This window comes from Nerophis ophidion, linkage group LG10, assembly GCF_033978795.1.
Source record: "Nerophis ophidion isolate RoL-2023_Sa linkage group LG10, RoL_Noph_v1.0, whole genome shotgun sequence".
In the NCBI taxonomy this organism is placed as follows: Eukaryota; Metazoa; Chordata; class Actinopteri; order Syngnathiformes; family Syngnathidae; genus Nerophis; species Nerophis ophidion.
Window position 1 is genome coordinate 31199663 of NC_084620.1, and position 14130 is coordinate 31213792.

The 14130-nt window shown below is 41.4% G+C and overlaps 1 protein-coding gene across 2 annotated transcripts in view; it reads right to left on the minus strand.

Moving 5' to 3' along the window:
* Window positions 1-291: 291 nt before the first annotated feature.
* tnfsf10l (TNF superfamily member 10, like) overlaps window positions 292-14130 on the minus strand; it is a 98964-nt gene continuing 85125 nt past the window's right edge. For both annotated transcript variants that reach the window (XM_061913498.1, XM_061913499.1), the window contains exons 3-7: window positions 3510-3546; window positions 3252-3359; window positions 1474-1622; window positions 1281-1391; window positions 292-1215 (exon numbers count right to left, since the gene is read on the minus strand). In XM_061913498.1, coding sequence (XP_061769482.1) covers window positions 1030-1215; window positions 1281-1391; window positions 1474-1622; window positions 3252-3359; window positions 3510-3546 — 591 coding nt within the window. In that variant the 3' untranslated portion in view covers window positions 292-1029. The remainder of the gene's footprint in view (window positions 1216-1280; window positions 1392-1473; window positions 1623-3251; window positions 3360-3509; window positions 3547-14130) is intronic.

Here is a 14130-nt window from a genome sequence, read left to right on the forward strand (position 1 = left end):
GCTCCAATCACCCTATCACAAAAAAATAAGAGTTGTAGAAATTATAGGAAACTCAAGACAGCCATGACATTATGTTCTTTACAAGAGTATGTACACTTTTGACCTTTTGACCCCCCTTTGCTTTCAAGGGGACAATCTTTTTTCTGCCCATTTAACTTTACTTTCAAGTTTAACTGTTTGCAAGTTTTCTTGTTAGCGATTATTGCAGTTCTTAGGAAAGGACAGATTGTTTTAGTACAAACAAACAAAACAGAAATAATTGGAAATCCTGGCTTTAAAAGCTCCACACTGTTTATATTTAAGACATTTCTTTCTTTATTGGAAAGTCTCCAAACTTTGTATGTTCAAATGGAACTTTTTAGCGTTGTGTATCAAAAGTAAACGTAAAGTCAGTTTGAGGCCAACTTTTAAAATGTTGTGCAAATGTCCCCATGTCAAAGCCTTGAACGCAAGTGTCGGCTTCGCAGGTTCCACAGGAAAGACCGGATTGTTTGTTTAAATGTGAAAGTGAAGAAGTCAAAATAGAAAAAAAGTGGCTAAACTGCTTTGGCCTCTATCTTTTCCCGCCTTTTTATCCTTCGCTTGTCTGGCTCAGTCTGCTCTCCCGACCATCGTCCTGCTCCACGCTGCCCTCACTTCAAAGTTGACTACTTGTGATGGTGTGGTCTTCAGCAGGTGGCCTTTGTCCATCCCAAGTCAAAAATAAAATTTGAAAGTTTCCACCTTATTATTATTTGCTCCGCATTCCTTCAACGTTGCCTTTTTATTGTCTGTACATTCTTCGGTCTGGAGTCCAAATCTTAGGATTCCCTTGCGAAACAATAGCAGATTCATAATTATAAAAAAAAATGAAGGAATCCTGGTGGATAAATATGTAGCACAGCAGCACGGTGGTCATTCTGCCCCTTAGTAGTTTGCGTTGGCTCAAAGGAGAAACCTCGGAATTGTCCTTTTCGTTGTCTTCTCGTGGAGTCCCTCAGCATACCCTTCCAGACAGACCAACTAAACCTCCAGGCTTTATCGACACGCTCACAGATCCAGTCGGAAGGCGCCGAAGTAGCTGGATGAATCGTCGGCGTTCAGCATCGTCGGCGACGATACAGAGACGAACACTTCGTCGCCCGCTCTCAGCTCAAATAGTCCGCCTTGGTAGACGGAGTGAAGAGCGTACTCGGCGTCGGGCGCCCAACACTTGGTTCCCACCCCTTTCAGAAGCTGGTGGACAAAAACAGATGGCGTCATTACAACGGTCCAACCAGGTGAGACTAATGATTGTATACCTGAATAGGGCTCGGGTACGACGTCTTCTTGTAGACACATTGCACCAGCTGATGGCTGACGCTGCGCTGGTCCGCATCCCCGGCGGCGGGTGACGGGTAACGGAAGTAGACCTGAAAAATAAGCGTGGACCACGTGTTACTCCTGTGCTTTTAACGACAGGAAGTTTTAATGCCAAAGGACAGGACCGCTCACCTGCGAGTAGAGGTAGTAGCGCCCGTCCTGGGGCACTCGGAGCCTCCCGTTGGTTAAGGTCATGTTGTGCAGGTGAGCGCCCAAGCTTTGATTGGCCCATGAGCGCACCACATGGCGGCAAGACTGGTGGAGACCCGGCTTAGGGTAGTCTGTTCAAGGACGAAAGTAGAAAGTCCAGTTTAGCACTATGGCTTTGTCACGTCGGGGTCGCGTGTTTATGCGTGGTTGTTCTCCCAGGATGCAGACGGACAACTCCGGACGAAGCATGCAGGTAAGAAATGATTTATTTCTCATAAAATCATACCACATACGCATTACAGGGAACAAACAAAAGGGATGCGTGCCGATTGCACAGGGAGCTAAGGCAAAAAATTAGAACAGGAATCATGAGCTAGAAAACAGGAATAAACCAACGTACAGTGGGGCAAAAAAGTATTTAGTAAGCCACCGATTGTGCAAGTTCTGCCACTTAAAATGATGACAGAGGTCTGTAAATGTCATCATAGGTACATTTCAACTGTGAGAGACAAAATGTGAAAAAAAAATCCAGGAATTCACATTGTAGGAATTTAAAATAATTTATTTGTAAATTATGGTGGAAAATAAGTATTTGGTCAACCATTCAAAGCTCTCACTGATGGAAGGAGGCTTTGGCTCAAAATCTCACGATAAATGGCCCAATTCATTCTTTCCTTAACACGGATCAAACGTCCTGTCCCCTTAGCAGAAAAACAGACGCCAAGCATGATGTTTCCACCCCCATGCTTCACAGTAGGCTTGGTGTTCTTGGAATGCAACTCAGTATTCTTCTTTTTCCAAACACGACAAGTTGATTTTATACCAAAATGGATACATAAATGACACTGCATAGGATTGGGAGAATGTCATGTGGTCAGATGAAACCCAAATAGAACATTTTTGTATAAACTCAACTCGTCGTGTTTGAAGAAAGAAGAATACTGAGTCGCATCTCAAGAACACCATACCTACTGTGAAGCATGGGGGTGGAAACATCATGCTTTGGGGCTGTTTTTCTGCTAAGGGGACAGGACAATTGATCAGTGTTAGGGAAAGAATGAATGGGGCCATGTATTGTGAGATTTTGAGCCAAAACCTCCTTCCATCAGTGAGAGCTTTGAATGGTTGACCAAATACTTATTTTCCACCATAATTTACAAATAAAGTCTTTAAAATTCCTACAATGTGAAGTCCGGGATTTTTTTTCTCCACATTCTGTCTCTCACAGTTGAAGTGTACCTATGATGAAAATTACAGACCTCTGTCATCATTTTAAGTGGGAGAACTTGCACAATCGGTGGCTGACTAAATACTGTTTTGCCCCACTGTAACTGTTGCTAACAGCAAATAAAGAAGACGGACTGAGTGTGGCGCACAACGTGAATAAGTAGCTCTCTGATTAGTGCCCGGCAGCAGGTGAGCGTGCCGAACACTAATCAGAGGCAGGTGAGACTAATCAGCACCCATGGAAACCAAAACACAAAACAACTCAGGTAGTCAAACAGAACAAAACTGAACAAAACATGATCTGGGCTACGGATCATGATAGGCTTGGTTCGGTTTTTAGACACTTGTCAGCGTTGAGGAAGGGGCGGAGCTTGGAAAAATCTTTGCAAGTTAGAAAAAAGAGCGGCATTGATGGGAGAAGGTTTCAAGTGAGTAAGAAACCAATATTTGGTAATTGTAACAACGTGATGATCATCAATCATCAACTTCCCCCCGCCCCCCGCCCCCCTCCCAAAGTGTCCCCCGCCACTAACCTTGCGAGCTGGTGTCTCGGAGTGTCAAATGAGCCGATGGCCTTTGGATCACTGAGCTCATGAACTTTGACCCCGAGTTGTTGAAAGTGCGAGGCATGGTTCTGGCCACTGAGGTTATAAAACGGAGGACAAAAGGTTAGAAAAAATAATGATTGTCCACCATAATGGTTGTGCATAAATGTGTGTGTGTGTGTGTGTGTGTGTGTGTGTGTGTGTATGTGTGTGTGTGTGTGTGTGTGCGTGCGTGCGCATGCTCACCCATGAAGGTTTGCTTGGATATGATGTTCTCAGTCACCTGAAAAAAAAGAAGCGCAAACTTTGAGTTTTTCAACCTGGAAAGGTTTCTCCTGATTTTGTAGATTATTTTCAGTTTTATTTTTGGAATCGTTCTGTTAATATTTAGTAGCAGGTATCATTAATTACTTTTGAGATTACTCATTAAATGACACGTCTTTATTACACACATGAATGTTGTCGCGGGTGAACAAGCATACCATTGGTTTGGATTTTTGGATTATTTTGGGTCTTCCTATTAATTTCTATTATGAAGCGTGCCGTTCTATGACTCAGCTATTTGTTGCTCCATGATCGGTTATGCCGGGGGTCGGCAACCCAAAACGATGAAAGAGCCATATTCGACCAAAAATACAAAAATAAATCTGTCCGGAGCTGCAAAAAATTAAAAGCCTTATGTAAGTGTTATAATGAAGGCAACACATGATGTCAGTGTCTATATTAGCTATATTAGCCTACTATCAAAACGACTATGTGCCGCAGGCTGACACAAATCTTTGTTGACTGAAATGCTAATATGTAATATTTATTCTACAAATTTTTACAACATTGGAAAACATTAGTAAAACGCAGGCATCTCAGGGGGTGAGATAACTCCTCTAAATGACTGTCTTAGAATGGCCAAAGTTGTAAATGTGTTTGTCCGAGTTAAAGGAAGCGACAGGCGGTCTTCTTCTAATAGATTTGCAATGCAAAAAGTCATTGTTCAAAAACAAGAAAACAAAATACAAAAATTAGGGGTAATTTTTTTTTAACAAAGCAAAATTGTCTGCCAATAGAACAAGAACATTTGGCTTGTCAAAACTTTCCAGAACAAGTAAAATTAGCTAACCACAATGAACCCAACAATACCTTAAAAAAAGTTTATTCTTTCTAATAACGACTATACTACTATATGAGTACGTATTTTCTATTGTTTCATCAAAAATATACCAGCAAAGTCCATTTGGCTGTCATCTGTTTTAATTATGAGACGCAATTGTGTCAAAGTCATGATTTTTTTTTTTACGTGCTTGAAATAAGAAATTCTTACTTTAAAAAAACAGTTTTATACTTGTGAGTGTTGATGACAAAGCTTTGCAACAATTGATATTCTAGTTTCAAGCATGTTTTACTCAATATAGGTCATAAATTCTCAGCAACAAGATGTGATATCTTACTGAGATAATTTAGGACCAAAACCCTTAAAACCAAGTAAATCACTCTAACATAAAATCTTCTTATTGAGACGCATCATCTTATTCGACAGAAAATAAGCAAATATCACCCTTATTTGAGATATTTAATCTTACTTAGATTTCAGTTTTTGCAGTGTGCAAGCTAGGTTACGTTTGCTGTGGTCTGGAACAACATGGCACACCAACAACTATCAGAAATGCAGGCAATATTACATACAGATAATATGTCATGCGACATGCAAATTGCAGATATAAATTAAATTCACAGATGACCAGCACCCCCCGTGACCCCAAAGGGGACAACCGGTAGGAAATGGATGGATGGATGAAGGACATCAGGAAAGGAAATTAAATGAACTCAAATATACCTACAAATGAGGTATAATGATACAATATGTACATACAGCTAGCCTAAATAGCATGTTAGCATCGATTAGCTTGCAGTCATGCACTGACCAAATATGCTAGATAAGCACTCCACATAAAGGCAATAACATCAACAACGCTCACCTTTGTGCATTCACACACAGCATAAAAAGTTTGGTGGACAAAATGAGACAAAGAAGGAGTGGCATAAAACTTGTACATGTAAACAAACTATGGTGAGTTCAAGGACCGCCAAAGCTAGTAGGACAAAAACAACACTCACCAAATATTCTCATCAGAGAATCACATTTAATACAAACAGTGGGATTTCTAACAATTAGGAAGGTTTGTGTCATGTTGTCCTCCTACAGAAACCATACTAAAACAAAAATATAATCCCCCCATCTTTTTTCTATTTTTATGCATTTTTGAAAAAGCTACAGCGAGCCAATAGGGCAGCGCTAAAGAGCCTCATGCCGTGTTATGCAATCACGCCATGCCTGGGCCAAAAGTAGGCCAAGTGTATCGAACGAAGCTCAGAACGCTCACCTCAGTTTAACAGGTGTGAAGTGTGCGACGAAACCTGGCAAGGTATAAACCTGGCAAAGTATGACTCTGAGTGCCAAGTTGCAAAAGAACCCACGGTCTTTGGCAACGCACATTTGTACTTAAGGTGCCAGCACAGGGAAACAGAATGTAAGACAGGACCCAAATTTATTGGCCCATTACGAATCCTTCCATCATTATTAGGCTTCAGTCAGCAAGCTCTTTGAAGACTTAATTCCTCTCTTTTTGCCATCAGCTGTTTCTGCTCATCAGATGCTCCATCATGATCAACAACCAAGTCCCACCAGGGGTTGGCCTTATTTGTCTGTCTGGTTTATTTTTCCTGAGACTCCGGCTTGTGTTTGTACTCCCTACTTCCTGCCGACTCTAAATCAGCCGTGGTTACGTCACGCCACTCGTGTCCGTTCACCTTTTGTGTTTTATCTCCTAGTTCTAAGGTCCCCTTGTTATCAACCGTCCTGATTAATCTGCGGAAAGGCCACAAAATAGGGAACATGATTGATCAGAAAGAAGTAAGCTAATAGTCTTGCAGCGATGACCGAGGTGTTGTTCTTGGCAGCCGGCCTGCTTCTCCTGCACCTCAAACTGCAAATTGGACCCGATGGTTGTGGGTTGTGGCGTGTGTGGATCGAATGTACTCTGAGGGGACTCGCCCGACAATAAAACCCAGATTGTGGCCGTGCGAGCCCGGACTCTCCGGGTGGGTAGAGTGGCCTCCCAGGGGGTGCGTCTAACACGGCCACGACAACCATTTTCGAGCCACTGACCTGTTTGTTTTTCCTGGGACGCCGACAGCGCCCCGTGTAGTGAATTGAAAGGGTCAAATGAACTGCTGTCAAGGGAGTTTGTGGTAAATTTTGTTGCTGCTACATAAATACAGAAGCCAAAACTAGCTAACAACACTTGAATGTCCAACCCAGAATCAAAATGACACCATCTGTCCACTTCTTTTATCCATGGATATCACTTGATACGTCATGAACATTTTAGCCGCTTGACTATGGTGAGCTCAAGCTAGTGGGGACTGGTGTTGTCCCGATACCAATATTTTGGTACCGGTTCTAAAATTATTTAGACATTTTTCTGTACTTTTCTAAATAAAGTGGACCACAAAAAATTGCATTGTTGGCTTTATTTTAACAAAAAATCTTAGGGTACTTTAAACATGTTTCTTATTGCAAGTTTTTCCTTAAATAAAATAGTGAACATACGAGACAACTTTTCTTTTATTAGTAAGTAAGCAAACAAAGGCTGCTAATTTAATTGCTGACATATGCAGTAACATATTGTGTCATTTTCCATTCTATTATTTTGTCAACATTATTAAGGACAAGTGGTACAAAATGAATTATTGATCTACTTGTTCATTTACTCTTACTAAATGCTTACTTTTTCTTTTAACATGTCCTATCTACACTTCTGTTAAATGTAATAATTTATTCTCCTGTTGTTTGGATACTTTACATTAGTTTTGGATGATACCACAAATTTGGGTATCAGTCTGATACCAAGTAGTTACAGGATCATACATTGCTCATATTCAAAGTCCTCATGTGTCCTGGGACATATTTGCATTGTATTTAAACCAGTGGTTCTTAACCTGGGTTCGATCGAACCCTAGGGGTTCGGTGAGTCGGCCTCAGGGGTTCGGCGGAGGTCAAAACACACCCGACTCATCGTGTCAATAAACTTCTCCCTATTAGGGTATTACGGATACGGCAAAAGCAGAAGTCACACTGATCTGCAGGTGTGTAATTTTTTGTGAGTTCATGCACTATGTTGGTTTTGTTGTTTGAACAAGGTGATGTTCATGCACAGTTCATTTTGTGCACCAGTAAAAAAACATGGTAACACTTTAGTATGGGGAACATATTCACCATTAATTAGTGGCTTATTAACATGCAAATTAGTAATATATTGACTCGTAACTAGTCATCATTATGTACTTATTAATGCCTTATTCGACATGGCCTCATTATAACCCTAACCCTTCAACCCTAACCCTAACCAAATAACTCTGAATTAAGTCTTTGTTACTTAGAATATGTTCTCCATACTAAAGTGTTACCAAAAACACATAACTTTGTCTTGAATCTGAAAAAAAACATTTTATTTTTCACTAAGAAGGGTTCGATGAATGCGCATATGCAACTAATAGGGTTTGTTACCTCCAAAAAGGTTAGGAACCACTGATTTAAACATAATATGAATAAAAAAGACGAAAGAAGATGTTGCGATGCCAAAAAATATTGACGTAATCATAATAGTATCAACTAGGTACTCTCCTGTACTTGGTATCATTACAGTGGATGTTAGGTGTCGATCCACCAATGGCGTTTGTTTACATTTTGAACTACGGTGTGTAGTGAAGCATGTTTAGCTATTCCTCGTCTTTCAGGGATGATACTTGTAAGAAACATACTTTATTTGTCACCATGGAGACGAGGATTAGTGATTTAGAAGTAGCTAAAACACTGCTGACAGCTGCTTTTTATCCGCTAGCTAGCTAGCAATGTTTTTTTCTGAGTGTGTTTCAGTGTTATAACTTTACCTTTATCGTTAGTTTTTAAGCCAATATGCGTCCATTCTCTCTTTTCTGTCTACACACTGTGCCTGCTTGTAAGTACTCCTTGATTGTGCGCTGCCGAACATGCTCATCTGCTCATAAACCAGCAATGACACTACATGACTTTTTAGAGGGGGTATAGTACCGAATATGATAAATTAGTATCGCGGTGATATACTAATACCGGTATACCGTACAACCCTAGTGGGGACAAATGATTCCATTGTTGTAGACGGCACGGACAGAAAGACAACAAGATTGCTGGCACATTGTGCCGAATACGGTTGCAAAATACGCCGTGCAACAGTGCTTTTTTATTATTTTCTGTTTCGCCTCGGTTGATCTATCAATTTATATTCCTAAAATTAAACTCCATTGTTCTGCGCTCAGCAAGTTGGCATTTTGGAACATATACAGTGCAGGCCAAAAGTTTGGACACAGCTTCTCATTCAATGTGTTTTCTTTATTTTCAGGACTATTTACATTGTAGATTGTCACTGAAGGCATCTCAACTATAAATGCACACATGTGGCGTTATGTACTTAACAAAAAAAGGTGAAATAACTGAAAACATGTTTCATATTGTAGTTTCTTCAAAATAGCCACCTTTTGTTCCGATTACTGCTTTGCACACTCTTGGCATTCTCTCGAGCTTCAAGCACACCTGTGAAGGGAAAGCCATTTCAGGTGACTACCTCTTGAAGCTTGATTCTATGGAGTCTAATTTAGATATTACACATGACAGTCAAGATGTACCATGTGGGACTTTTTTGTTTTTAACTTAACCCTGTACTAGTGCAGAAAACATGTATTGAAGTGCACTTCATGGAAATCAGAAGTACTTTAATAATCCCCAAGGGTAAATTTAAGATTTTCAGCACAATCCCATTCAAGATCAGACAAACATTACAGGGAGACAGAACAGGATCGCTGACGGGTCTGCCAACTTCCAGCGCCCCTTGCAAACAAGGTGAGAAAAAAAAATCAGTCTAAGCCTGTGCCCCTGGAGAGGGGGTCCAGACTGACGCCAAGGAATAAAAACACTCATAGCCATAGCATACATAAACATGTGTATAAGAAGGAAACATCAAAGAATACAAAGGACATTAAAGAGTGTCCGCCCTGAGATTGGTAGGCTGTGAGTTCAAACCCCGGTCGAGTCATACCAAAGACTATAAAAATGGGACCCATTACCTCCCTACTTGGCACTCAGCATCAAGGTTTGGGATTGGGGGTTAAATCACCAAAAATGATTCCCGGCCGCGACACAAGCTGCTGCCCACTGCTCCCCTCACCTCCCAGGTGGTGAACAAGGTGATGGGTCAAATGCAGAGGACCAATTTCACCACACCTAGTGTGTGTGACTTAGTTTATATATCAATGATGAAATATTAACATTGCAACACATTCCAATACGGCCTTTTTCCTTTACTAAATTACAATTTTAAATTTCACGGGACTTTCGTCCTGGAAACGTTGTGTAATGATGACGTGTACGCAAGACGTAAAGGGGTTTTTAGGAAGTATGAGCACTACGCACACACACAGCTAAATGTCGTCTGCTTAAACGGCATAATTATACAGTATTTTGGAGATCTGTGTTGCTGAATCTTTTGCAATTTGTTCAACTAATATTGGAGAAGTCACAGTAGAAAGATGGAGTTGGGAAGCTTTAGCCTTTAGCCACACAAACACACGGTGATTCCTTGTTTAAAATTCCTGGAGGTGAAACGTTACTATGGATCAGAGCGCGGTCAAACGAGCATGAATCAAGACGGAATATCAACCAGCAGGTTTCGGTGAGAAAATTGTGGTTAAAAAGTCGCTTCTTACCGGAGAAAAGCTGAGCTTGTGTCGTCCATAGCTGCCGTCAACTCCCCTGAGACATTGGCGTGGAGACACCCGTGGAGACACCCTTCCGAATATAAGGTACTATTTAACTCACTAAAACACTAGCAACACAATAGAAAGATAAGGGATTTCCCAGAATTATCCTAGTAAATGTGTCTAAAAACATCAGAATCCGTCCCAATCGCGTTTTTTTTTAAACGTTTTTTTCTTTTTTTCCTAGTCTGTCGCCATCAATATCCTCAAACACGAATCTTTCATCCTCGTTTAAATTAATGGGGAAATTGTCGTTTTCTCGGTCCGAAAAGCACTTTTTGTTGGAGGCTCCCATTATTAACAATGTGAATATGTGAGGAGCCATCACATGGGTGACGTCATCGTCTGCGACTTCCGGTAGAGGCAGGGCTTTTGTCTTAACACCGAAAGTTGCGAACTTTATCGTGGATGTTCTCTACTAAATCCTTTCAGCAAAAATATGGCAATATCGCGAAATGATCAAGTATGACACATAGACTGGACCTGCTATCCCCGTTTGAATAAGAAAATCTAAAAGCCGACTCCACCCTCGGCCGCCCACCAACTCTCGGCCAATGTCCAGTCTGCATGGATGAGCGAGGATGCGTCTAGGGATACCGAGGTGTCCGATACCTGCTCATTCAGCCAAGACACTGTGAAGCTTGTCCGGCTTGGCGCTCAACGCCAGCTCCGCAGCCCTGTCTCTTCATCTGCATCTCCTCCAGTCTCCAGCTGGTCTCCATGACCAAAATGCTCCCGGGAGGCAGATACAGAAGTTCACAAAAAAGCACCTCAGAAGTCACAAAAGTGCAAGCGCTTGTCGCACAGCCCCAAAGGGTCCCGAACCAAAAGGAAAAAAAAAAAAAAACCCACACATGAAAACAAGAGGGAGACATCAGGAACACAAACGGATGATACAAGAGCACAAAGCTCCTGCCACCAGCAGCCACTAAAGCAGCGTCACCTTGGAAAACAAAAAAGACTAAAATGGAGCCACAAACAGCTCATTAGCATTAAAGCTACGGACACATAACAATGTGTCGCCAGTAGGCCTAGATTATAGACCACACTCTTCTAATAAACTATTGTGGGACTTACTGAGTCTTTTTTTTAATTGGTAAAAATAGCAATAATGCATGTCTTTTAACAAACAGTCCCGTTTTTGGCATAGGCGCCCCCTGCTGGGCGACAAGACAGGCCTCTCCCCACGTTGTCGCCTCCTCCATCTTTCTACCGTCCTGCTAGGCCAAGCATGTCGGTCTCAAACTCGCGTTCCTCGGGTCCTGCGAGCAGAAAATTGCCCCTCGCGACCTTGAAGAAAAGGAAGGAAATTGGCAGCAGATTCGCCTCGGCGGCACAAAGCCGTACTTGAGTGAAAGATGAAATGAAGTTCCATCCTCTTGCGGGCTGTCAGGCTCTTAAAACTCCAAAGACCACATGGGATATTTGTGGATGGCGAGGAGATTGGTCCTCCACTGCTGCTTACATGCTCGGTCTGCCATGATCCAGCATGAACAGCAGGAATAGCACAACAATTTTCACTGCTCATAAACTTGCCAAATGATGCAAATGATTCCAAACTATCAAAGAGACATATCTGCGTTTAACAGCCTACTCAGTCTGCTGCCAAATATGCTCCCTTCTTGGCCGACTTGACCTCTCTGACTTTCTATTTTATCTTCAGGTCTGGATCCTGTCTTTCTTGGCATTTTATTTTTAGGTGAAGAATTGGAGCAATGAGATGTACGCACACCGGAACGGCGTAATGTGGTCCAGTATGTGACGATATACACCATCATTTATCTATTAGTTTTTTATTTTGCTTGTAGAACTGCCGGGCAACACGGTGGTACTGTGGTTAGTGCATGTGCCTCACAACACAAAGGTCCTAAGTTCAATTTCGGGCTCGGGATCTTTCTGTGTGAAGTTTGCATGTTTTCCCCGTGACTGCGTGGGTTCCCTCCGGGTACTCCGGCTTCCTTCCACCTCCAAAAATATGCACCTGGGGATAGGTTGATTGGCAACACTAAATGGTCCCCAGTGTGTGAATGTGAGTGTGAATGTTGTCTGTCTATCTGTGTTGGCCCTGCGATGAGGTGGCGACTTGTCCAGGGTGTACACCGCCTTCCGCCCGATTGTAGCTGAGATACGCCCCAGCGACCCCAAAAGGGACAAGCAGTAGAAAATGTATAGATGGATGTAGAACTGCCCTGCAAAGGAGGCATCGTTACACATCTTGAAATAAAGATTTGCCAATTATTCATCAGTCAGTTGCAGACGTACATTAAACATGTTTTTTTTTATTGCAAGTTTGTCCTTAAATAAAGTAGTGAACATACAAGATAAATAAATAAATGATAAAAGGGTTATACTTGTATAGCGCTTTTCTACCTTCAAGGTACTCAAAGCGCTTTGACACTACTTCCACATTTACCCATTCACACGGAGGGAGCTGCCATGCAAGGCGCTAACAAGCACCCATCAGGAGCAAGGGTGAAGTGTCTTGCTCAGGACACAACGGACGTGAGGAGGTTGGTACTAGGTGGGAATTGAACCAGGGACCCTCGGGTTGCGCACGGCCACTATCCCACTGCGCCACGCCGTCCCTAAAGATAACTTGTCTTTTATTAGTAAGTAAACAAACAAAGGCTCATAATTTAGCTTCTGACGTATGCAGTAACATATTGTGTCATTTTCCATTCTATTATTTTGTCAAAATTATTAAGGACAAGTGGTAGAAAATGAATTATTAATTTAGTTGTTCATTTACTTTTAATATCTGCTTACTTTCTCTTTTAACATGTTCTATCTATCTGTTAAAATTTAATAGTCATTTATTATTCTGTTGTTTGACACTTTACATTAGTTTTGGATCATACCACAAATTTGGGTATCAATCTCATACCAAGTCGTTACAGGATCATACATTGGAAATATTCATAATCCTCATGTGTCCAGGGACATATTTCCCGAGTTTATAAAAATAATATATATTTTTAAAAAAAAAAAAAGATTTTGTGATGGTAAAAAATATCGATGTAATCATAGTAGTATCAACTAGATACGCCCCTGTACTTGGCAGCATTACAGTGGATGTTAGGTGTAGATCCACCGATGGCGTTTGCTTACATTTTGACGCCGGTGAGCTACGGTGTGTAGTGAAGCATGTTTAGCTATTCCTCGTCCTGCAGGGATGATACTTGTAAGAAACGTACTTTATTTGTCACCATGGAGACGAGGATTAGTGATTTAGAAGTAGCTATAACACTGCAGACTGGGGCTGGACTTTAACCGCTAGCTAGCTCGGCATGTCTTAAAGCCCCTCTTCCTGAGGAGGTTTCAATGTTTCACGTCCCTTTTATCCAAAATGCGTCTATTCTCCCTTTTCTGTCTACACACTGTGTCTACTTGTAAGTACTCTGTGACTGTGCGCTGCCGAACATGCTCCTCTGCTCATAAACCAGCAATGACACGACGTGACGACGTGGGGGAGGGGAACCGGTATTTTTTAGAGGCGGAATAGTACCGAATATGATTCATTAGTATCGCGGTACTATACTAATACCGATATACCGTACAACCCTATACTCTTATTATGCAACTAAATCTTTTTGTACCAGTATCAGTACAATGGAAAAACAAGTTGCCTCTATATTGAAGCGACTATAAAATATATTTGATTTATAACAAGGAAGACTTACAAAGTTTGCAAGTAGATCGACATGATCAAAATAGTATACATCTGACTGAGATTTTGGAGCCAATTTGAGAGATAATGAGTGAACCTGTGACGTATCCTGGTGGCAACCACAGATCCCTTCATCGACAACAACAATGGTAATATACCGGACTTTCGGAAAAATGTTGATCCAGAACCTTGTATTTTTGGTCCTGAATATAAAGAAAATGATTGACACGTTTTAGGGGCTTCTTGCTAAACAGATGCAGCTTTAGTGAAACACTAAGCATCATGTAGCAGTATTGCTAATTGCTAAACAAGAAAAAAACTACGCACATAAAAAAACAAACACTTACTGTACAATGT